The 23,889-nt window shown below is 39.9% G+C and overlaps 1 protein-coding gene across 1 annotated transcript; it reads right to left on the bottom strand.

The window, feature by feature from the left end:
• Window positions 1–7,615: 7,615 nt before the first annotated feature.
• Window positions 7,616–12,379, bottom strand: LOC130362776 (complement component C1q receptor-like). The gene has a single exon (XM_056567784.1). It carries the CDS (start codon window positions 12,222–12,224, stop codon window positions 10,437–10,439), a length of 1,788 nt encoding a protein of 595 aa, XP_056423759.1. The 5' UTR covers window positions 12,225–12,379; the 3' UTR covers window positions 7,616–10,436.
• Between the last annotated feature and the right edge of the window lie 11,510 nt (window positions 12,380–23,889).

The raw sequence follows: 23,889 nt of genomic DNA, 5'->3' as shown, positions 1-23,889 counted from the left end.
CCCACTGTGGCATGTGAATAGGGTGAACAATGCGATCCCTTGCACTTACTCAAGTTGTTTGAGAGGGCAAGAAACAATATAAAATAGATAGTATTGCAGTATGGACCAGTGGAAATATAGCCGTTACCAGTTAGAGCAAATTATAATCGGGCAGAATAGAGTTTGGTGGAGCAGAGCCATATTATAGGTAGGGGAACCTCGGGACAAGACATAGAGTTGTAATCAGAGAAGTGAGTGAAGATAATATTAGAAATAGATAGAGTTAGACACAATATATAGTGTTAGTTGGAGATACAGGTATGGATGATATTAGAAGTAGTTAGTAGTTAGTAGTTAGGATAAAAGTATGAGGAAAAATCCATCATAGGAATGTGGGGGGCTGATATGTTAGATAGGGTAGAGAATGGTCAAAGACATATAATGCCAACATAGAGGTAGTAAATACCATTAAACCCATAGCATTAGTGTAGGGGGCAGAAATAATAGATACATGTAGTGCCAGTATAATAGGCCAAGATATACCGCAGTCATCTGTAAAAGCAGAATACATGTGTGAAAAAAATGAAAATATGGTAAAATGGTACCAAAATACATTCTAGACAAGAGAGGAAATGTGCATAAATAAAAGTATGCATAATTGCATGATAAGCAGTACATAGTAAACATATAAATATATATGACTATATAAAAATAAATAAAATTATCAATATGATAGTAGAGTAATAATAATAATACAATTAAAATGATAATAATAATAAAAATAAAATGGCCGAGTTCAGTTTAAACCATCTGTGCCAGTGGAATGATTGATGTGTTTACAGGGAGCATTCAATCCTGTTGTTGAGGCCTGTGGGAACCAGGGTTTGAAGTTTGTATATACAATAATTTTCTCTCTTGCACAGGGTGTTGAACCTATGTGGATTATCCTTGGATATACTTTCTATGGGGGGATGTGATGAAATTTAAGTTTTGGCCATAGTGCTGAGTTAAATGCCTGGAAATGCTATGCAGGAGAAATCCATTGATGGTATTGTTTCTGTGCTTCGTAATTCTTTCTCGTGGGGACCTAATGGTTCTCCCCACATATTGTATACCCCATTGGCATTCTAAAAGGTATACCACATATTGAGAGGAACAATTTAGCAGTGTATTAATATGAAAAGTCTCTCCCATGGTTCTAGATGAGGAGGTTTTAGCGCGATGGTTCAGATTGGCACAGCATTTGCAACGGACATACCCACATCTATAGGAGCCTATGGTAGAGAGAAAACTCATGGGTTGGGAATTGTGGGTTCTGAGTCTACTGGGGGCTACAATATTACAGAGTGTTTTGCCTCTCCTGAACGTGACATCAGTTTTCTGGGGGAGAGTGTCTCGTAAAAAGGGGTCATTCATTAGGATGGGCCAATGTTTGTGTAAGATGTCTTTCATATGTTTATGTTCCCCGGTATAGGTGGTAATGTCCTATTAATGCCCTATTTGGTGTAATTTACACCCTACTGTTAAACTGTCCCCTGGCTATGTACATGTAACTGGAGCACTAAACACTTTTTTTAGGGAGAGGCATATTTGCAACACCGATAAAAAATTTGAACACCAAGCATTTGATCTGCACATGACGTCTCAAAAGATGTCTAAATTATTAACCCTAAAACAAAGGTTGTGTGACTCTAAGGACATCAGACTATTAACAAATTACCACATGAGATGGAATGACATGAAGGGGGTCCTCAAAATTGTGGCCAATTCTGACTTAGGATCCTAAGTTGGAAAAAACTCATCCCTAGAGAACCACAAGTAACAGCCAGACAGAGCCAATCCTTACATGATACATGAAAACCTACAATGTTCCACCTAAATTCCGGTCAAATGGGGGTCAGTGTCCTGTGATTACTATTCAGTGTGCTTCATCAATATAATAAATCTGTGTGTCGAGTATTCAGCCAAAGTAAGGAATTTCATGTGACTCCTTAGAACAGACCATTTTATCACATGGGCAAGCACAGCGTCTTTTCTTTATGTATTCATATGAAAGCACTTACAGTTAGATGGATCGTTTCTTCATCTTTTATTTGTATTTCCTTTCATTTCTCACAAAGGTCGTTTGAATATACACATCAGTAGGTTCAATAATGAGATGCGGCGGCAGAGGTCTTACACACCAAAATGATCACCGAAGGTCTGACACAACGTTTTGGGGTACGCCACCTTACTCATGCGTACTAGGACCTTCTCCATGATCCTACTAGTAGATTAAGTGCACCTCTAACTCATAATAATTATCTTAGTTATAATTCACTATTCTAATGTTTTTGTGCACATTGTGGTACTAGTACGATAAATTGTAGCAGTCATATATTGTAAAAACACTTTAAAACTGCACATTTCATTCAATCCTGATGGAAAAATTGTGTTTAATTGGGTTATCCAAAATGCCTCTCTTTGCAATAGACGTCTACGATTCATGGCTTTATTCACATCATGCGGTATCTGTTCTATTACTTGCCATCTCAAATCACAAATTTTATGTTCATTTTCTAAGAAATGTCTCACTACTGTACTTTCTCCAAACTTATTATCGCTGCTGGTTTTAGTTTGCAATGCTTTTGTTATATTAGATTTATGTTCTGTTCATCTAATTAAAATTTTTCTGCTTATCTGGCCGACATAAATATCACCACATGGGCATTTTAGCAAATAAATGTTTGCAGATCAGCAAGTGAAAAATCCTTTAACCAGGATTTTATTTCCTTTGTTTGGATGATCCTACCGCTACAATGTGTACATGACAAGCAGGAAAATATCCCTTTTCTAGAGAATAACAAAAAGGTTTGTTGGTCTTTTTTCTTTTTAGCAATATCGCCTCTTACCAATATGTTACCTAGAGTTTTTCCTCTATTGTGGACAAACATTGGGGGCTCTCTGAACAGATTCCCATATTTTGTGTCTGCCCTAAGGAGTCCCCAATACTTTTTACTGTCTTTTTTTTAATCAAATTAGTGGGCCTGTCGTAAGTTACCATATACATTATGTGGTTGCTCTTCTGATTGTCTCTTTTTTTTAAGTTAGTAATAGTTCTGTCCTGTCCGATGTTGCTACTTCATCGATTGCATTTTTTAATTCTTTTTTATTACATTCTCTGTAAAAAAAAGATTTGAAAAAACACTTGTATTTTTTTCATATTCTTCTCCTGAACTGATTATTTTGCTGTTCAGTGTGCCCACAGATATTGAAGAATGATACATTTTGCAACTCCAAGGTTGACATAGTAAATAATTTTAACTATGTCCATGTAGACTGATGTGGGAATTAGTGTTGAGCGCGAATATTTAGAATATCGCAAAATATATTAGTTATGACAAATATTCATTTTTTTTCACAGTACACATCACAATGATGTGTACTGTGTAAAGAAAAAGTGATCATCCCTCCCTGCTTCCAGCTTGTGGTGCAAAAAAGGCAAATTTGCGAAAATTCGCAAATATCGCCACTTCAAGAGGACACTGATCCCTCCCAATTAGAAGGATGCATATACAGTTGTCAGAGGTTAGCTACATCCCTAGCAACCAATAGTGAAGTAGTTAGTTGAAAGATATAATCGCGCATGCGTATTTTGCTAATTTCATTACGAATAGTGGGGATGATGGTTAGAGAACTTTGGGTAAGGGCCCAAGAACACATCAGAGATGTCAAGGCGGCTATGAGAGTGGGAATGTCTGATATAGAAGGAATTTGTAGATTAAAACCTATACTTTGCCATTTCATGTTGATACACAATGGACAGTGGAAACTGTTGTTTTTCAGAAGAATCTATTGAATCCATCTTGGCGTAAGAAGGGTGGACCTACAGAAAAAACTTGTACAAGTAGAATGTAAGTGGATGAGAACACTAGCTTTTCTTGCATTCTATAGGTGATCACTCTCAGTAGGTTTATTTCTGATTTTGGGATAATGTTTTTTTATGTGAGATAGTTACCAGTGTGGGACCATGATTTAACTAGTTATTAACCCCTTCATGACCCAGCCCATTTTCACCTTCAGGACCTGGGCATTTTTTGTCATCTGACCACTGTCACTTTAAACATTAATAACTCTGGAATGATTTTACTTATCATTCTGATTCCAAGATTGTTTTTTCGTGACATATTCTACTTTATGTTATTGGTAAAATTTCACTGATATTTGCATCCTTTCTTGGTAAAAAATTTTAAATTTCATGAAAATTTAGAAAATTTTGCATTTTTCTAACTTTGAAAGTCTCTGCTTGAAAGGAAAATGGATATTCCAAATAAATGACATATTGATTCACATATACAATATGTCTACTTTATGTTTGCATCAAAAAATTTACGTGTTTTTACTTTTGGAAGACACCAGAGGGCTTCAAAGTTCCGCAGCAATTTTCCAATTTTTCTCAAGATTTTCAAAATCGTACTTTTTCAGGGCCCAGTTCAGGTTGAAAGTGGATTTTAAGGGTCTTCATATTAGAAATACCCCATAAATGACCCCATTATAAAAACTGCACCCCCCAAAGTATTCAAAATGACATTCAGTAAGTGTTTTAACCCTTTAGGTGTTTCACAGGAATAGCAGCAAAGTGAAGGAGAAAATTCTAAATCTTCATTTTTTACACTCGCATGTTCTTGTAGACCCAATTTTTGAATTTTTACAAGGGGTAAAAGGAGAGAAATCACCCTAAAATTTGTAACACAATTTCTCTCGAGTAAGGAAATACCTCATATGTGTATGTAAAGTGTTCGGCGGGCGCAGTAGAGGGCTTAGAAGAGAAGGAGCAACAATGGGATTTTGGAGAGTGAGTTTTTCTGAAAGGGTTTTTGGGGGGCATGTCCCATTTAGGAAGCCCCTATGGTGACAGAACAGTGGACCCCCCACATGTGACCCCATTTTGGAAACTACACCCCTCATGGAATTTAATAAGGGGTGCAGTGAGCATTTACACCACACTGGCGTTTGACAGATATTTGAAACAGTGGACTGTGCAAATGAAAAATTTTATTTTTCATTTTCACAGACCACTGTTCCAAAAATCTGTCATACGCCAGTGGGGTGTAAATGCTCACTGCACCCCTTATTACATTCCGTGAGGCGTGTAGTTTCCAAAATGGGGTCACATATGGATATTTATTGTTTTGCATTTGTCAGAACTGCTGTAACAATCAGCCACCCCTGTGCAAATCACTTCAAATGTACATGGTGCACTCTCCCTTCTGGGCCTTGTTGTGCGCCCCCAGAGCACTTAGCGCCCACATATGGGGTATCTCCGTACTCGGGAGAAATTGCATTACAAATTTAAAGGGTCTTTTTTCCCTTTTACCTCTTGTGAAAATGAAAAGTATAGGGCAACACCAGCATGTCAGTGTAAACAATTTATTTTTTACACTAACATGCTGGTGTAGACCCCAACTTCACCTTTTCATAAGGGGTTAAAGAAGAAAAAGCCCCCCAAAATTTGTAAGGCAATTTCTCCCGAGTACGGTGATACCCCATATGTGTCCCAAAACTGTTGCCCTGAAATACGACAGGGCTCCAAAGTGAGAGAGCGCCATGTGCATTTGAGGCCTAAATTAGGGATTTGCATAGGGGTGGACATAGGGGTATTCTATGCCAATGATTCCCAAACAGGGTGCCTCCAGCTGTTGCAAAACTCCCAGCATGCCTGGACAGTCAATGGCTGTCCGGCAATACTGGGAGTTGTTATTTTGCAACAGCTGGAGGCTCCGTTTTGGAAACAGTAGCGTACCAGACGTTTTTCATTTTTTTGGGGGAGGGGGGCTGTGTAGGGGTATGTGTATATGTAGTGTTTTTTACTTTTTATTTTAGGTTAGTGTCAGTGTAGTGTAGTGTTTTTAGGGTACAGTCACATGGGCAGAGGTTCACAGCAAGTTTGCCGCTGGAAGTTTGAGCTGCAGCGCAAAATTTGCGCCATCTCAAACTTGCAGCACTCACTGTAAACCTCCGCCCATGTGAGTGTACCCTGTACATTCACATTGGGGGGAGGGGGCAAACATCCAGCTGTTGCAAACTCCGAGCATGCCCTTTGGCTGTCCGTGCATGCTGGGAGTTGTAGTTTTGCAATAGCTGGAGGCACACTGGTTTAGAAACACTAAGTTAAGTAATAAACTTTCAAGTGTTTTGCTACCAAACTTAGTGTTTCCAAACCAGTGTGCCTCCAGCTGTTGCAAAACTACAACTCCCAGCATGCATGGTCTGTCAGTGCATGCTGGGAGTTATAGTTTTGCAACAATTGCAACAGCTGGAGGCACTGAGGTAGGAAACGGACAATGTTTCCCAACTAGTGTGCCTCCAGTTGTTGCAAAACTACAACTCCCAGGATGCCCAGACTGCCCAGGCATGCTGGAAGTTGTAGTTCGGCAATATCTGAAGGATCAGATGTTGCCAAACTACAACTTCCAGCATGCTTGGGCAGTCTGGGCATGCTGGGAGTTGTAGTTTTGCAACATCTGGAGGTCCACAGTTTGGAGACCACTGTATAATGGTCTCCAATCTGTGCTCTTCCAGATGTTAGAGAACTACAACTCCCAGCATGCCTGGACAGACTGAGCATGCTGAGATTTGTAGTTTTGCAACATCTGGAAGAGCACAGATTGGAGACCATTATACAGTGGTCTCCAAACTGTGGACCTCCAGATGTTGCAAAACTACAACTCCCAGCATGCCCAGAAAGCCAAAGGCTGTCTGGGCATGCTGGGAGTTGCAGTTTTGGAACTCCCAGAGGCAGCAGTGAGATCGCTTTACAGCAGCGCCGCCGGGACCGCCTGGAGGACGTCGCTCGCGACGGGACCGCTCAGGACACCGCATGGCCGGGTAAGTGACGCCGGGGGATGGGTCAGGGACACTTAGCAGAGCGGTGTGTATCCCGATCCCCGTGATCGGGACTCACACACCGCGCTGCTAAGTATTCTGATAGTGAAACGCTGCTATCAGCTAGTCAGATTTGACTAGCTGTTAGCAGCGATCGCTGGGGTGGGGGGGGGGGGGGATGAAACCCCGCGTGGTCGCATGGTAAGATGGCTGGCTATCAGTGATCATGTCTGCTCATGCAGCCTTGTCCATGAGTCATTTCTTGGCCATGATTCATGGACAAGCGTGATGCTGCTGCAGGACTGGTTAGTGTTACAGTAGGTATGGGGACCCCTAGTGGTGGGAGACGTTTTCTTTATTAAATGGACCTTTGGATAGAATAATGTCCATATTTATTGTCTTAAGAAAAATGAAAAGAAAAAAAACCCAATAAAGATTCATGGGAAAAAGTATCGCCTCTCTCTGCTATATACCACTTTTACTTTTATCAGCATGGGCAGCTTCTTTGGACACCAAATAAGGGCAGTTCCAAAATATTTTTGTGTACTGTACTGTGTACTCCACAGGACCTTGAAGAAGTTCCTGTCTTTTATTTAGAATGAGTTGCACTATTTTCTACAACAGTTAAAATGGTTGTCCTGGAAGCAAACAAATATTATAACTTGATGAAATACTGTATAACATTGAAATGAAGTCTATATATATATATATATATATATATATATATATATATATAAAAGAGCAGGTCACAGGATTGGATGAGTACGTTGAAGGTATTTATTCTTAGATTGACAATTCAAGAACTTAAAAGCAAATTTTTAATTTTTCAAAACTCATGAAACATAAAAATGTCTATGTAAAACACAAAACACAACCATCATGGTGCTGCATTTAGAGTCTTTTTATAAATGCAATAAAGGACCAGAATCATTTAGAAAGCTATTTAAATTTCCTAAAAACCAAAAGCATAGTTCCAATTCTAGACAAATAAATTTTATTGACTGGATGATAAAAACTATTTTCCAACCTTTTTTATGCATCAACGCCTCACAGTTTTAAGATCTCTGCTTGGAGTTGTTGAATTGGACCTTTTATTGTTTACTTCCAGGGTCAAGAATCTGTTTCGGGTATGTGATGGACACACAGGTTCCCAGGGCCTCATTACAATACACAGCTTTAAAAAATGCACTGTAATCAGTGATGCCCACACGTACATAGCTGTGATAATTGCACTGTAATCAGTAATGCCCAACAGATAGCTCTGATTGCTCTAAAAGGCCATGTTCACACAGCCAAAAATGTGCGGAATGTCGGCCTGGAAAACACGGACATTCTGCACATTTAAAAGATCAGGTTGGTGCTAAGTCCGATGGAAATGCGCTGTCTCATAGATGGCAATGCAATTCTGAGCAAAATCTGAGGAAAGAATACACAAGTCTATTCTTTCTGCGGATCTCGGAATCAAAATTTCCGCAGCGGAAATTCCACAGTGTGCACAGTGCAGTAGAATACCATTGAAATTAATGGAACGCTGCTGCTGAATGTCAGTGCAGAATTTCGCACGGACATTCCGCAGTGTGAACATAGCCTAAAGGTTTCTATCGACTGGTAGAAAGTAGAGATCCTGAAAACCATGAGAAATTAATAGTGGGCCTTATTTACTATGGCTGGGTTCACATATATCAGGCGTCCGGAATAGTTTCCATTCGGAGCACCGGAGGGAAACTGATTCTAGAACTGATCCCATTCATTTGAATGGGACAGTTCACAATCATCCAGCATCTCAATTTTGATGCCGGATGGTTGGACACACCGGAGGGCACTGGACAGGGGAATGCAGCTTGCCTGTACAACAGATGACAACTTGTCATCAGTTTGGCATCAATTGTGTCAAGATCTAGGCTGAGTTCACCTATACCAGATGCCAGACATAAGTGAACCCAGCCTAACAGAGTCAGGTTTTCCTACATTATTCACTAATGTGTCGCTTTTGTCATGAAATTTTGGGGCAGATTTGCGCAAGTGAAAAATGTGTCACATGACGATAAAAATAAAAACGGCTTTTCTCCTCATTCAGCATTTGGCAACTTAAAACAATTGATGGCACTGAGGAAATTTCATAAACATTTCTATTTAGTTTAAATTTTGAGCAATTTTTAAAAACTTTTGCACATAGAATTTTATCATTAAAAAAGTGAATAATTCTACACACATTACAAATAGGTATCATATTAACAAGCTAATAACATTCTAAAACATAATCCAGCAAATGAGTGGGTTAGTTGCTGATTGTGTGTTTTTTTTCTGATAGTTTCCCTACAGAAAGCCAATTTTTTTGGTCAGAAATGTTAATAAATATGTAGGGTTGTAAGCTAATTTAAAGCCACACCCCTTTGGTAGAGTTCCTGGTGGGTTAGATGGGATGTCAATGGATTTTTGGCACACAGTATCGCATCAAGGGCACAATAATGTCGCAATAATTGGGTGCCAAAAGAAAACATAAAACCAAGGCAGAGTCAGTTTAGCAAATGAAGGCCAATATATTGAAAAATTCTGAAATATTTATAATATACTGAATCCAATTTATCTGTGTGTTTCCCAACCAGGGTACCTCCAGCTCTTGCAAAAGTACAATACCTAGCATGCACAGACAGTCTTTGGCTTTCCGGGCTTACTGGGAGTTGTAGTTTTGATGCATCTGGAGCACAATGGTTGGGAAACACTGGTGTAAGTTGCAATGCACCACTAAGGGTAGGGTCACAGGTGCTATATTTTGCTGAGTATTTGCTGCTGCGTATTTTCCTACCCGTATTTTCCTAGACGTCAATGGGTAGGAAAAAATGCAGCAGCAAATATGCAGCAAAATAGGGCACGTGTGACCCTACCCTTAGGATAAAATATCATTTTATATATCTTAAATACATAAAATTTAAAGGAAAGGGGAAATATATATACATATTTATAACATTTCACATACACAATTATAAAATCAATGTTCTACTGAAAAGAAAAACAACATGACTAATCCTTCACCTAATACATAATATTTGATAATGAAAAACTTTCAATAAAACAGAACAGGTGACATCTCTGAACACGTTCTGTCTACTCACACCTATAGAAAGCAATGATTTCCTTTCCTGAACAGAGCAAGTAACTTTACTGAGGAGTAGGGCACCAAATCCAGTGTCTAAACTATTATTGCACCAACTCACAAAACGGGAAGCCTTCTTTGTATGATGGTAAATTATAGAGTTTTTTAAGATTTTTATTTTATTTTAACCTGCCTCAAAAAATTTCAGTTCCCAAGAAGATCATGAAAATTAATGAAATCATGGAAGTAATACGTTACAAAGTTGCTTAACTTTAACTCTTTATAAAATAAAAAAGCCTCATTGACCTGAAACTCGAAAACCAAGAACAGTTTACCATCAAACAATAGATGCTAAGCTTAAACATCGAGCATTTAGTGGTTACTAATAATAATAATAATAAAAAAACACAATACTCATATATGTGATAAAAAGAAAACCCTATCTATAAAACAAAGCTTGGTAATGGGTGTATACTGTACATGTATATGAGCGGTCATGTCATCTGTAGTCATTGTTTACAGACTTATCGTCCTTTTGATCTGGGACCCAGCAGTAGTTATCTGTTGCACTCGGTGGCTTCTCAGTTTGGTTTTTCTTTGCACTTCTCTTTCTGTGACATAAGACCCCTCCGATGATAGTCATGACTACCAACACTGCGCAGGCACATAGTATACTGACTAACAGCACTATGTTCTGGCTGCCCTCATGACCACTTGTTACCTGCTTAACAGAACTATTTCCGGATAAGGTGTCTGTTTCTTGTGGCATAGGTGTAGACTGCATGATCTGTCCTGTTTCTCTATGATCCTGTAGGCCAATAGTGGCACCTGTAAAGTTTGGAGTAGATTGGTGGACCATACTGCTGGTGGCTTCTTCTGGTTCCAGTTCATTTATATCACCACTAGTAGAGGCATCTGCATTTTGCTCAGGAATACATGATATGTGATCAGACGATAATAGCATTCTCTTCGGACAAGAGCAGACATAACTTCCATCCGTATTGTGGCAGTAGTGGGCACATGGGGACTGGGCGCACTCATCTACATCCAGGCATGAGGTATTGTCACTGCTAATGGTGTAACCAGCATTGCAGGAGCAGCTATAGGATCCATGTGTATTGAGGCAGCTTTGAGAGCAATTGGAGTTGATACATTCATCTATGTCAATGCATTGACCTTCTTGCTGTTGAAATCCAGTATCACACTGGCAGTAATAACTTCCTAAAGTGTTGATGCAGGTCTGGCTGCAAGGTCTTTTCAAGCATTCATTAACATCTATGCAGTGTGCTTTGTTTTCTGCTATCTCGAAGCCACTAGAACATAAACATTTAAAGCCAGAATGGTGGTTTATACATTTTTGCTCACATGGATTAGACTTGCAGTGGTCCGGGAAAACACAAGACACCTGGTCGGGGGCTAACACATAGCCATCTCTGCATCTACATGAGAGGGATTTGTTGTGTGGATATTCTACACATTCATGTTCACATCCACCATTATTGTACTTACAGCCCAGCTCCTCAGAAGCACAAAAGGGTCCGTTCAATTTCTTGTCCGCTCCAGAATTTTGCCATTGATAAACATTAGTTTCATCTGATTTCAGACACAATAACAAAGGTCCTGTTTGTTCCCCACTATGACCACAAGACACAGAAGCTGAAGAGCCATAGGGAACTAAGTCCAATGACGGACTTCTGAAACTAAAAGGGGTTTCATATTCAACAAGTCCTGGGCCAGCAAGAGCAACCCTCTGGCACATGCCTTGAAAGTTAAATTTGCAGATAAAGCCATCGGCACGGGAAGAACATAGTTCATCGGTCCATTTATAGTTATCTGGTGAGTTCATCTGAAGTTTCATACTCACGCACCTTTCCTTGATACAAGTCCTCTTTGGCACAGTCAACCAGTTGGAGAACTGACTTTCAGTTGAGTATTTAGTATCTGTGATCCATAAAAACCCCTTTAAAGCTTTATCTTGGTCAACACACGTGTTTAACGTCAGCTTTAGTCCAATCCAGAGCTTCAAGGGTTCAGTAACCTGTATAGTGTTGGTGAATTTCCAAAGTAAACTGTAAACATGGCCGGCTTCTTCTTCATTGTGTATAGTCAGAAGGTTACCTCCTTTATTAACACACTCCTTACTTGCTTCAGAATATACATCTTGGCTCAGGTAGACAGTGTAACAGGCATCATTAGAACAGATGGCTTCACTTTGCTCCTTCTTAGGTATTGCATATGTACAAAGAAAAGATACCAAAAAGGCAAGTAGGGATAGTGGAGCGACCATTCTTTTCTGTTCTCCTCTCCTTATGGCTCCTTGATGGCGACTTCTCACAAAGAAAATGAAGATATTCCTACAAGCCAAGTGCAGTTAAGATGTGGGTGTCATTAGAAATGTATATCCTTCTTCCTATAGTAGAGGTTTGCTCGCATCCTGTGTTGTCGTTGATCCTATTCTTCTTCAAATAACACAACTTCCTGTGCACTGCTGCCCTGCAATTGTTTTCCTTGCTCCTCAGAGCTGTTATTTTGCAATATTGTGTTCAGTATGAGGACATAATCAAGAAAAAAAAGACTAAGCAGTTCTTCTGCTCCCTCTCAATGTTTTAACAAAAAATTGACTTAGCTAAGAATAAAACGTGATGGTGGGAAAAGATTTCCGTTATCGGAATACTTGCATTTACATTTTTGGAGAACTTGGAAAATATTCTTTATATGAGTATGAAGAGATAGCTATTTTTGTAGGCCAGTGAGGCTGAGAAAAAGCACTGGGTGGTTCTACAAGTAATACCATGCATACATGTCGTGCCTATTTTAACTTTTCTTCATAGTCAACTTCTAAGTTACTTCTATCAAGGCTGGGTCATGAGAATTTAAACTCTGTTCATTTTTTACCCATGATGTTAACCTAGGATCTTGAAGCTCTGCAACACTATCAAACACATCCAAAAATATAAGAAACTTTATCAGAGAAAATGCCTCTTCTTTCCTCAGTTTCCTTTTCTGCTTCCTCCCCAACTTATCACTCTGAAAAACTTGCTTAAGGTGGACTATATTTTCAGCGTACATGCTGTCCGTAGATGCCTATAGAGTAGGGGGTGGGGAAAAATAATAAGCTACAGAAAGAGGCAGAGAGACTGCTGAAAGCTCTAGTGATTGTTATATTTCACTGCAGTGCTTGATTCAGAGAATACACTGTTCAGTACTGTTCTATAATATCCTCCATGCTGTTAGGTGGGCTATTGAGATATAGGGGAGCATGATATGGTGTATGGGAGAGGACATAGATGCTAGTCTAGGGACAACTAGAAAGAGATGGAGCATGCAGAGGATTAAACTGCCCTATCATAGTTTATATTGATTAAAAAGAGTCCTATTTCTCATGTATACACACACACACAACTAGCTAATCCAGAAAATGTTGTTGCATGGTTAGTGACAATTTAAACTATAAGCATCAACTGTGTGTCCTAACCATTATGAAGCTCTTTATCGTAACATACCAGGCTATGCTGATTCACCATTCTTGGTTTGGATGTGTCAGGGATACTGGCCAACAGGCTGACCAACCAGATTGCTAGTACATGTTGTAGCCATGATTGACTATGGTGCCAAAGTTTCCTGTACATATTAGATGGAAGGTGGTCAAACCCACTGTTCTAGTCATAATTGGCAAACTAACTAATTTGTATGAGGGTCTCCAACGTCTCCCCTGATGGCAAATGTTTAATGGAAAGAAATCGGGCATTATGGATTTTGACATGGCTATCCTTTCTTTGACTTACGATAAGCCACTACCAAAGGAGTCTGTCAGCCAAACAAGGATTTTCCTGTTGTCTACAGCAGTGGTCTCATACTGAGGCCTATAAGATGTTGCAAAATTTCAACTTCCAGCATGCCTGGACAGCCTTTGGTTGTCCGGGCATGCTGGGAGTTGAACTTTTGCCACATCTGTCAGGCCACAGTTTGAGACCACTGGTCTACAGTGTATAACAAGCTCAAGTGGCCCTATGATAACAGTGTTTTTCCAGTAACGGGATCAGTTCAGGCCTTCTCATAGGAGGCTGGTTACATCAACCCAGGTTCACACGACCATCTGCATCCCACCCGTTAAGGGTCCGATCGGCATTTTTGGGTCTGATGCAAATGACTAATACTGGGTCATGACAGACCCCATTCCCTTACATGGAGTCCGTCAGTGACCCAGTAATTTTTAGAGGATTTTAGCGAAGAAAACATAGAGCTTGCAAATTTTTTCTCTTCTACGCTAAACTCCTGGCCGGATTGCAGATAGAACTCCAAATAGCGGAGTCCAACTGAAATGTGTACGAGACCTAAGACTTAATTAATGCTGAAATAACTAAAGTACATGTCAACTAACCTTGAGATATACACTTTCTAGAAGAAAAGAAAGTCAATAAACTATATATTATTTTTTCTGAATAAAATCCCTGATATTGTTACATCTCTTAGTAACAATATTTAGGAGCAGCTGTTGTTAGAGTACAATAGCTACAATTTAAGAAAAGAAGGAACTCGCTCTTCCTGAAGGTTGTAAGTGACATCATCTCCTCACAGACAAAGTGAATCACTTACGTGTGTTTATAAAAGAAGAACAATCTCTGCCAGCACAAGTTAGTGGCACAGAGAATGTTTATTTTTCTTTGAATCCTAGTGTGAGTCTAAAGCATATTGTTTAGTATAACGCCCATATGTTTGCTGAGGAACAGTATAGTACATGTCATATAGTGCCTGTTACTGGTGTATAGAGTTACAGAAAATCTTAGGCTGTATACAAGGTGTCTATTTTTAATATTGATAATCCAGTGAAACCTCCTTGAGACGACTAGTCAAAATTGTAAGGGAGTGAAATATGATCTGCTTGGGAAATTGAAAATGTATCAGGAAATATTTACATTACCTGTTTTTTTCTGCACACAAGAACATGTTTTTTTTTTTCATCAGAAAAGAACATGGGTAGCTATCTAGCCTAAGATACTACTCTTATTTAGAGTACGGTCCGACTCCCACGTAGCGCTAACGCAGCGTGTATCATGCTGCACAAAATGTGCTTCACAGTGGGAAATACACTGCGTATTATGTGCGGAGCATACACACAGGGCTAGCCGGCATAATCCCTGTGTGTTCAGTGAGGCTTAGGGGCAGGGCTGCGCATCACAGGCTTGCCGGCGGCTAGCCCTGTGTGTATGCTCAGCACAGTATGCGCAGCATATTTCCTGCTGCGCAGTACATTTTGCGCAGTGTGAAATACGCTGCGTTAGCGCTACGTGGGACCGTACCCTTATGCACAACTGATTCTAACCTCTTGACAATGTTATGTATTTACACTGGGGAAGCTCAGGAGCTCCATAAACAGTGGGTGCCATCAGATGGCCCTGACACATCTGCAATCACAATTCCCTCTAACAATGCAAATGCAGGTTGCCGATCAGGTGTCAAGATAGCAAGGGGAATTCTTAAAGGGGTACTCCAGTGGGAAATCTTTTTTTTTTTTTTTTTTTTTTAAATCAACTGGTGCCAGAAAGTTAAACAGATTTGTAAATTACTTCTATTAAAAAATGTTTATCCTTCCAGTATTTATCGGCTGCTGTATACTACAGAGGAAGTTGTATAGTTCTTTTCTGTCTAACCACAGTGCTCTCTGCTAAAACTGTCCATACTGTCTGCTGTCCATGTCAGGAACTGTCCAGAGCAGGATAGATTTGCTATGGGGATTTGCTCCTGCTCTGGACAGTTCCTGACATGGACAGAGGTGTCAGCAAAGAGCACTGTTGTCAGACAGAAAATAAATAAAAGAACTTCCTCTGGAGCATACAGCAGCTGACAAGTACTGGAAGGATTAAGATTTTTAAATAGCAGTAATTTACAAATCTGTTTAACTTTCTGGCACCATTTGATAAAAAAAAAATAAAAATAGTTTTCCACCAGAGTACCCCTTTAAGGCCTTCATAGAAACTAAGCATTTGCATAGTGAAGTTTCCTAGGGGCTAATTAAAAGAATGTAAGTTCCCTTAGAGTTAGAATATGGTAATGCATAGCTATCGAAAATAATATATTTAATAAAGGTAGTCAAACATAACTATAACTATATAAATTTGGTATAACTGCAATTGTCCTGATCTACTGTCACATTGCACAGTCCTGAGCTAGCCCTGCCTACTTAGGTATCTGCCCTAAGTGACAAATCCTCAAGTGGACACTGGTCACTCAAGTGCAAGAGCAAGTGCAGCATAAAGCAAAGTCAAACCAATAAAGTAAAACACAGCATAATAGTATAGAGGTCAGGGAACAGTTCGGGACACAAAGGAGTAATCAAAGCACAAACCAGAGAGCACTAAACTGGTAACACCATCTGAAAAACAGAAAAACAAAGCGAAGTCAGGCAGGCAAAAGCTCAAAACCAGAAGATGCAATGTGGTACAGAATCAGCAGGCAAAAAAGTCAAAACACATCAGCAGAATTCAGAGTGACAGACAAACTTGGACTCCCTTAGAAAGCATGTGAGCCACAATAACCAGCAAACATTCTGATCAGTGCAAGGGTTATATATCCACTCAGAGAGGTGTGTACACCAAGCCAAAAACCTAGTTGGCCCTCATGATCAAGCAGCAAATATCAAGGGAGGAGCTGTCACTCATGTGCACACAGCTCTGTATACTGCAAAGCAATCACTACAAAGATGATTGATGCTGCGGCCTTTGGACCTGGAAGGAGCAGGCTGCGAGGAAGAGCTGGACCAGATTGTGACACCTATAGAATAAAATCAATGTCAGTTTTATCTCACAGTGAATAGAAGCAAAACAAAACCCCAAAAATTTCCAAAACTGCGTTTTGTTTTTCCTTTTCGATTATGCCCCTCAAATATTTTTATTTATTTGTTTTTCATTTTATTATGTGGTAAAGTAAATGGTGTTATTAAAGTATAGGATACCATTAAAAAGTGTCTGATCAATTTCTTCTGTTAAGTCTTTAAGTCTTCATGTTACTATTCTTACCTGTCTAGCTATGGTGGTGTGCTTGTTTGCCTATTTACTTTATATATCATTTGTGTGCTGATGCAAATACATGCATTTTTTTAGGAATTATTTAAACTTAACTATCTTAAAAGTTACTCTACTTACATGCATACTTTATACTTAGGCTAGTTTTTTTTTATGGATCTGTTTGCTATTTCTATTGCACATACATATTTGACCAAATGCAGACTAAGGTCGAGTTCACATCAGTGTTGAGCTCCATTGTGAGTCCCGTCTCCCGACTTAAGTGGACAAAAAAAATACTACAAGCAGTAATTTGTTTCTCTGCTAAACTCCTGCGAAACAACTGATACCTGATGGAAACCTGGCGGACCCCATTTAAATTCACTGGGACCTGTTGGGACCTGTGCTTTGACCCCTTCAGGATCCATTATCAAACTAGCCAACAGTCCTTATTTTGCTATGGCATATACCAAAGTGAACAAAGGAGAAATAAATTGTTTGCAAATCAACTGGTGTCAAAAAAATTATACAGATTTGTGAATTATTCCTATTTTAAATCTAAAGTCTTCCAGTACTTATCAGCTGCTGTATGCTCCAGAGGAAGCTGTGTAGTTCTTTCAAGTCAGACATGTCAGTGTTCTCTGCTGCCACCTTTGTCTGTGTCAGGAACTGTCAAGAGCAAGAGAGGTTTGCTATGAGGATTTTGACAGCTCCTGACACAGACGGAGGCGGCAACAGAGAGCATCGTGGCTGACTGCAAAGAGTACACAACTTGCCCTGGAACATACAGCAGCTGGAAGTCTTGAGATTTTAAGTTGAAGTAATTTACACATTTTTAGAACTTTTTGCCATCAATTTGAACTTTTTTTTTTTTTTTTTCCTCAGAAGTACCCCTTTAACACCCTAGTGATGTCATAGAACATACAACAGCTCACTTGGCTGAAAAGCACTTGTGATGTCACAACAGCTTGCCTATTACCCTCTTGTGATGTCACCATAGTTTAAATGATGGAAACACAGTTGTGATGTTATAGTGGTTGTAATTGTGCGACTTAAAAAAATAATAATAATAAACTCCACCCACGCCAAGGGGGAAGGAAGGGAGGCATAAATCTGGTGAAAATGGACGAAGCTTTATATAATTGCATGCGTAATTAATAAATCTCCCCGAAATGGTTTCATTTGTAAGAGGGGCTTGCAATTCCTGACTGAAACACTCTTGTGGTGGCTTACCTGGGGTAGACCATAAAAACAGAGGACCCCTTTACAAGAAATGTATATGGCACCAATTTTTGTGTCTTGGAATAATAGTGGAGGTCCAGAGACCATGAGGCTAGGCTAGCACTTTCTTTTTGCCAGCAATTTTTTTTTTTTGTCTGAAAAAACTGCAGAAAAAAATGCCAGAAAACTGCCACTGGGTTTTTGCAGTTTTTTTTTTTTTTCTGGCATTTTTGCCTTTGTGCGGAAACAAATTTTTTCTACTTTTACAGTTTATTACGTTCCTGTTTCCACCCCTTTTTTAAATTTCATATAAAAAAAAAAGCCAGACAAAACACCAGTGTAAAACAATTCACATTGCTTTTTTAATGGCAGTTTGTCTCTCCCATAGACTTTTATTGGAGAGAAATGACAAGATTTCAGTGAAAAAAATGCCATAGTCTCAACATGCTGCGATTTTAAAAATCGCATACCAAGCCCAAAAAAAATTCTGAAACTCTGAAAAAAATGTCAAAGACAAAAATGCCAAGTGGGTATGGCTTTTAAAAAATCCCTATTGACTTGCAACTAAAATCTGGACACAGAGTTTTCTTCACCCAAAAAAAAATGCCTAGCCTAAGTCAGTAGACATTTTAATATTATTATGGCTGAATTTTTATTTAATTTATAAACATGTGAACTAAGTGAATAGTGTTTATGTGTAATGCCACAACTGGTATGGACACCAGTTTGGCTTTGGGCCAAACTTGGGAGCAGAGTCTGAGTGTTATCCTGGTTTTCACCCTTTATCCCAATCCAAGATATGGAAGCTGGACTTAGCTGCAGGGGAACACCAGGTCACTGCTGTAAGATTGGTCCTGGTAAGTGGTCTAGCTTGTCTGGCAGTCTAGTCTAGTGGTCCAGCTAGTCTGACAGACCAAAACACTCCCATTCCTAGCACTGGGGATATAGACAGGTGGGGAGAGCTTACACTATGGTTGGATTTCACAGAGCTGGCAGAGTCAGATATAGCAGGGCTGACTAGGTGTTCAAGTGTACCTGCAGTTGCAGGGCTAAAGAGCTCAAATGCAGCTATAGATGATGTAAGCTGGAACAGCAGACTAAGGCGTGGTTGGAAATCCGGGTCAGGCACAGGAGGAACAGACAGGTGCAGAAGGAAGGCAGAGACAGAGTCTTGAAACAAGCTTGAGTCAGATGCAGGAAATCAGAACAAAACCTCACCATTGCTCAGCCACCACAAGAAGGGCGAGTTGCTCTTATATAGGTGGTAACTGGCAGGGATTGAAGGGGGACCGGACCTATGGGATGTGCCTAAAACTGTTGCTGCTAATGACAGTGCAGAGGAAGAAGTCCAGAGCCTGCAGTAAAGAGGAGGACTTGAGCGTGCAGCTCAGACGTGGTAAGCAGTCGAATACATTGCACATTGTTGGCTGCTAACAGTCAGCGTTACAGTATTTCCTTATGTGTCCACAATTGTAGTAAGTTTGTTATTTATACTTGAATAGTTAAAGGATAAGTATCATGAACAAAAACTGATAAGTTTTAGATCGCGCGGGGGGGTCCAACCATTGGGACCCACCGCGATCTCCTGTTCCGGGCCCTAGCTCTCCCCGGAAAATTAGCGCGTCGACCTCTGCACAAAATGGTGTCAGAAATGCTCCCTTCATATATCTCTATAGGAGAGCCAAAGATAGCCGAACGGCCCTCCCATAGACATATATGGAGTGGGCGTGTCAGTCATCACTTTGTGTAGGGATCAACACACCCCATTCCATTCCAGGAGAGAGCTGGGGCCCTGTACAGGAGATCATGGGGGGTTCCAGCGGTCGGACCCCCGTGATCTAAAACTTATTGCCTATTATGCGGATAGGGGCTAAGTTTTTGTGCATGATATATCTCCTTTAATTTACAAATAAGTGTAAGTACCAAATGATTGTACATATTGAGAAGGGTAGGGAGGCAAAAATCTGAGGAGAAAAAATGGCAAAATATGTTTTTTTTAGCTCATAAATCATCAACTATGTTTAATACAAATAAACTCTCAGTGATGGATGTGGTGAAACACATATAAACATAACAGTCGTAATCCGATGTGACACTAGAAGCATGTCCAAAGGATATTTAGCTGTATTAAGACAAACACAAAAATACATTAGCTGCAGTAAAGCCGAGAAACACTAGAAAAGGAGCAGACGTCTTCTTGACAGCACAGATGTTTCTTTTTACATTTTATGGCATCTTCAGTGGCAGAGTTGACATTTTCAAGAGGAATTTTGAATGTTTGGCCATAATAACACAGATGAATTCGAGACAAGAGTGGGTTTGTGAAATGTTTACGGCGAGCCTCCTCCAGCTTTATAACAGTGGTGTTGGATTTGAAATACACAGAGGGTTTTATGAAGAGTCTATTTATTTGGAAAATCTAAGATTGACAAACATAATATTTGGGCCCTGAAGACACTTAGTAAAACCATCTGCTAGCAATGTAAACTGAAACATCAGATTACACATGTAAAACCAAGATATGCAAAATCGAATTTCATGTGAAATCTGTAAAATATTAAACACTATCCAAACAGCAAAATGAAAAAATACTATGTAACCAGTATACTAATACAACGAAATACACAAAAGACCAGCAGGGGACCGCTGGAGCATCTGCACTGGATCGGAAGGGGATTTCTAAGGTGAGTACTGGTGTTTTTGGTTGTTGTTTTATAGCATTTGCTATTTTTTGAGTATTTGGGCAGCCACTATAAGGCTAGGTTGCCACTTGTTTTTATTTTTTTTCTGGCAGTTTTTGGATATCTACCGCTGCAGTTTTCGAGCCAAAGTCAGAAGTGGATCCATAAGGGAGAATAAGTGTAAGTCCTTCCTTTATATGTCCTATTCCTTTTGAATACATTTCTGGCTTTGGCTCAAAAACTGCAGTGCCAGTTTTCCAAAAACTGCCAGAAAAAAAACAAAGTGGAAACCTAGCTTAAAGCATATCAGCCAAAAAATAAAATAAAATAAAAAAAGACACATTTTTTTCTTTGCTTTTGAGTAGTGATAATGTGCAGTCTTTCTCTAAAAAGCTAATCCTTAATGAGTTAGAATCCTATTACAGTGTTTTCCAAACAGTGTGCCTCCAGCTGTTGCAAAACTACAACTTCCAGCATGCCCGGACAGCCATGGGCTGCCAGGGCATGCTGGGAGTTGCAGTTTTGCAATAGCTGGAGACACACTGTTTGGAAAAACACAGTCCTAATCTCTTGGCCACAGCTAGTCTTAGCAATCTCCCATATGGGTCCTCAGCTTGGCCCTAGCTTTGCTCTGTTAGAGAACGTTCTGTACCCAGTGCGCCAGCTGATCCAAACAATCTCCCTCCATTCATCTCTACAGGAGAGGCGTCACACAAATGCTGTGGATCCATCTCTTACATAAAGATGAATTGAGGAAGCGTGTTCGGATCAACTGACCTGCTGTGTGCGAAACATCACACATAGGAGCTGAGCCGGGCCGAGCCAGGGCCCTGTACACGAGGTCGCGGGGGGTCCAAGGGGTCGGACCCCCCACGATCAGATACTTATCCCCCATCCTGCGAATAGGGAATAAGTTTGTTACCGCTGGACATCTTCTTTACCTAAGTATTTTTTCTTCTACTACTCCGACCCCCTTAGGCTGGGTTCACACTTGGCTTCCATTTGAAGGGGTTCTCCGGTGGAAAAATATATATTTTTTTTAATCAACTGGTGCCAGAAACTTAAATAGATTTGTAAATTACTTAAAAATCTTAACCTTTCCAGTACTTATCAGCTGCTGTATGCTCCAGAGGAAGTTCTTTTCTTTTTGAATTTCTATACTGTCTGACCACAGTGCTCTCTGCTGACACCTCTGTCCGTTTCAGGAACTGTCCAGAGCAGGAGAGGTTTTCTATGGAGATTTGCTCCTCCCCTGGACAATTCCTGACATGGACAGAGGTGTCAGCACAGAGAACTTTGGTCAGACAGAAAATAAATTCAAAAAGAAAATAACTTCCTGTGGAGCATACAGCAGCTGATAAGTACTGGAAGGGTTAAGATTTTTAAATAGAAGTAATTTACAAATCTGTTTAACTTTCTGGCACCAGTTGATTTAAAAAAAATATGTTTTTCAGGGACCAGTTCAGTTTTGAAGTGGATTTGAGGGTCTTCATATTAGAAATACCTCATAAATGACACTGTTATAAAAACTGCACCCCCAAAGTATTCAAAATTACATTCATAACGTTTGTTAACCCTTTAGGTGTTTCACAGGAATAGCAGCAAGGTGAAGGAGTAAATTGAAAATCTTCATTTTTTACACTCGCATGTTCTTGTAGACCCAGTTTTTGAAATTTTACAAGGGATAAAATGAGAAAAAGCCCCCCAAAATTTGTAACCCAATTTCTCTCGAATAAGGAAATACCACATATAAAGATGTCAAGTGCTCTGTGGGAAGGGAAGGAGCGACAATGAGATTTGGAGAGTGAGTTTTTCTGAAATGGTTTTGGGGGGGCATGTCACATTTAGGAAGCCCCTATGGTGCCAGAACAGCAAAAAAAAAAAAATAAAACAACAAGGCATACTATTGTAAAGAAAAAGAAAAGAGGGGATTCAGCTCACCACTGTGCGGTATTGGATGCAGGAGCTCCGTAGTTGCAGGAGAGCAAGGCAGGCAGGATGCGGGCCGTGTCCCGGAAAATAATGGAGGAAAAAAAGCACACGTGCAGGGGTGGGCCTCCAGCTGCTCCAAAAAGGTCCAATTAGAAAATTAAAACTTCACCTTTAATGTTGCATGTTAAAAACAAAGGATATCCATAGTGAAAAATAAAAAGAAGGAAGGGAAACCAGGGTTTCCCTTCCTTCTTTTTATTTTTCACTATGGATATCCTTTGTTTTTAACATGCAACATTAAAGGTGAAGTTTTAATTTTCTAATTGGACCTTTTTGGAGCAGCTGGAGGCCCACCCCTGCACGTGTGCTTTTTTTCCTATACTATTGTAAACTACACCCCTCAAGATCCAGTGAGCCTTAACACCCCACAGGTGTTTGACGACTTTTCGTTACAGTTGGATGTGTAAATGAATTATTTTTTTTCACAAAATGATGGATTTCCCCCAAATTTAACATTTTTACAAGGGGTAATAGGAGAAAATGCCCCACAAAATTTGTAACCCCATCTCTTCTGAGTATGGAAATACCCCATGTGTGGAATATAGTGCACTGCTGGTGCCTACAATGCTCAGAAGAGAAGGAGTCACATTTGACTTTTGTCATTACGTGCAGAGCGAACTCGCTCTGTGCAGTAATTATAGCACGTGCCGCAACGGCGATCCCGGGGCTCCCCAGCAGCGGGACTGCGGCAATCTGACCCCACAGGTGTTTAACAAATTTCCGCAAAAGTTTGATGTGAAAATGAAAAATTAGATTTTTTTCACAAAAATGCTGGTGTTACCCCAAATTTTACATTTTCACAAGGGGTAATAGGAGAAAAAGCCCCCCAAAATTTGTAACCCCATTTCTTCTGAGTATGGAAACTACAATCCTCAGAAGAGAAGGAGCACCATTGGGCTTTTAGAGAGAGAATTTGGTTGAAATAGAAGTCGGGGCCATGTGAGTTTACAACTTCCCCATGGTGCCACGACAGCGGACCTCCTCCCCCCCCCCACATGTGAGCCCATTTTGGAAACTACACCCCTCACAGAATTTAATAAGTGGTGCAGTAAGCATT

Source organism: Hyla sarda, chromosome 3 (genome assembly GCF_029499605.1).
Source record: "Hyla sarda isolate aHylSar1 chromosome 3, aHylSar1.hap1, whole genome shotgun sequence".
Lineage (NCBI taxonomy): Eukaryota > Metazoa > Chordata > Amphibia > Anura > Hylidae > Hyla > Hyla sarda.
This window is presented reverse-complemented; position numbering and strand designations above follow the sequence as displayed.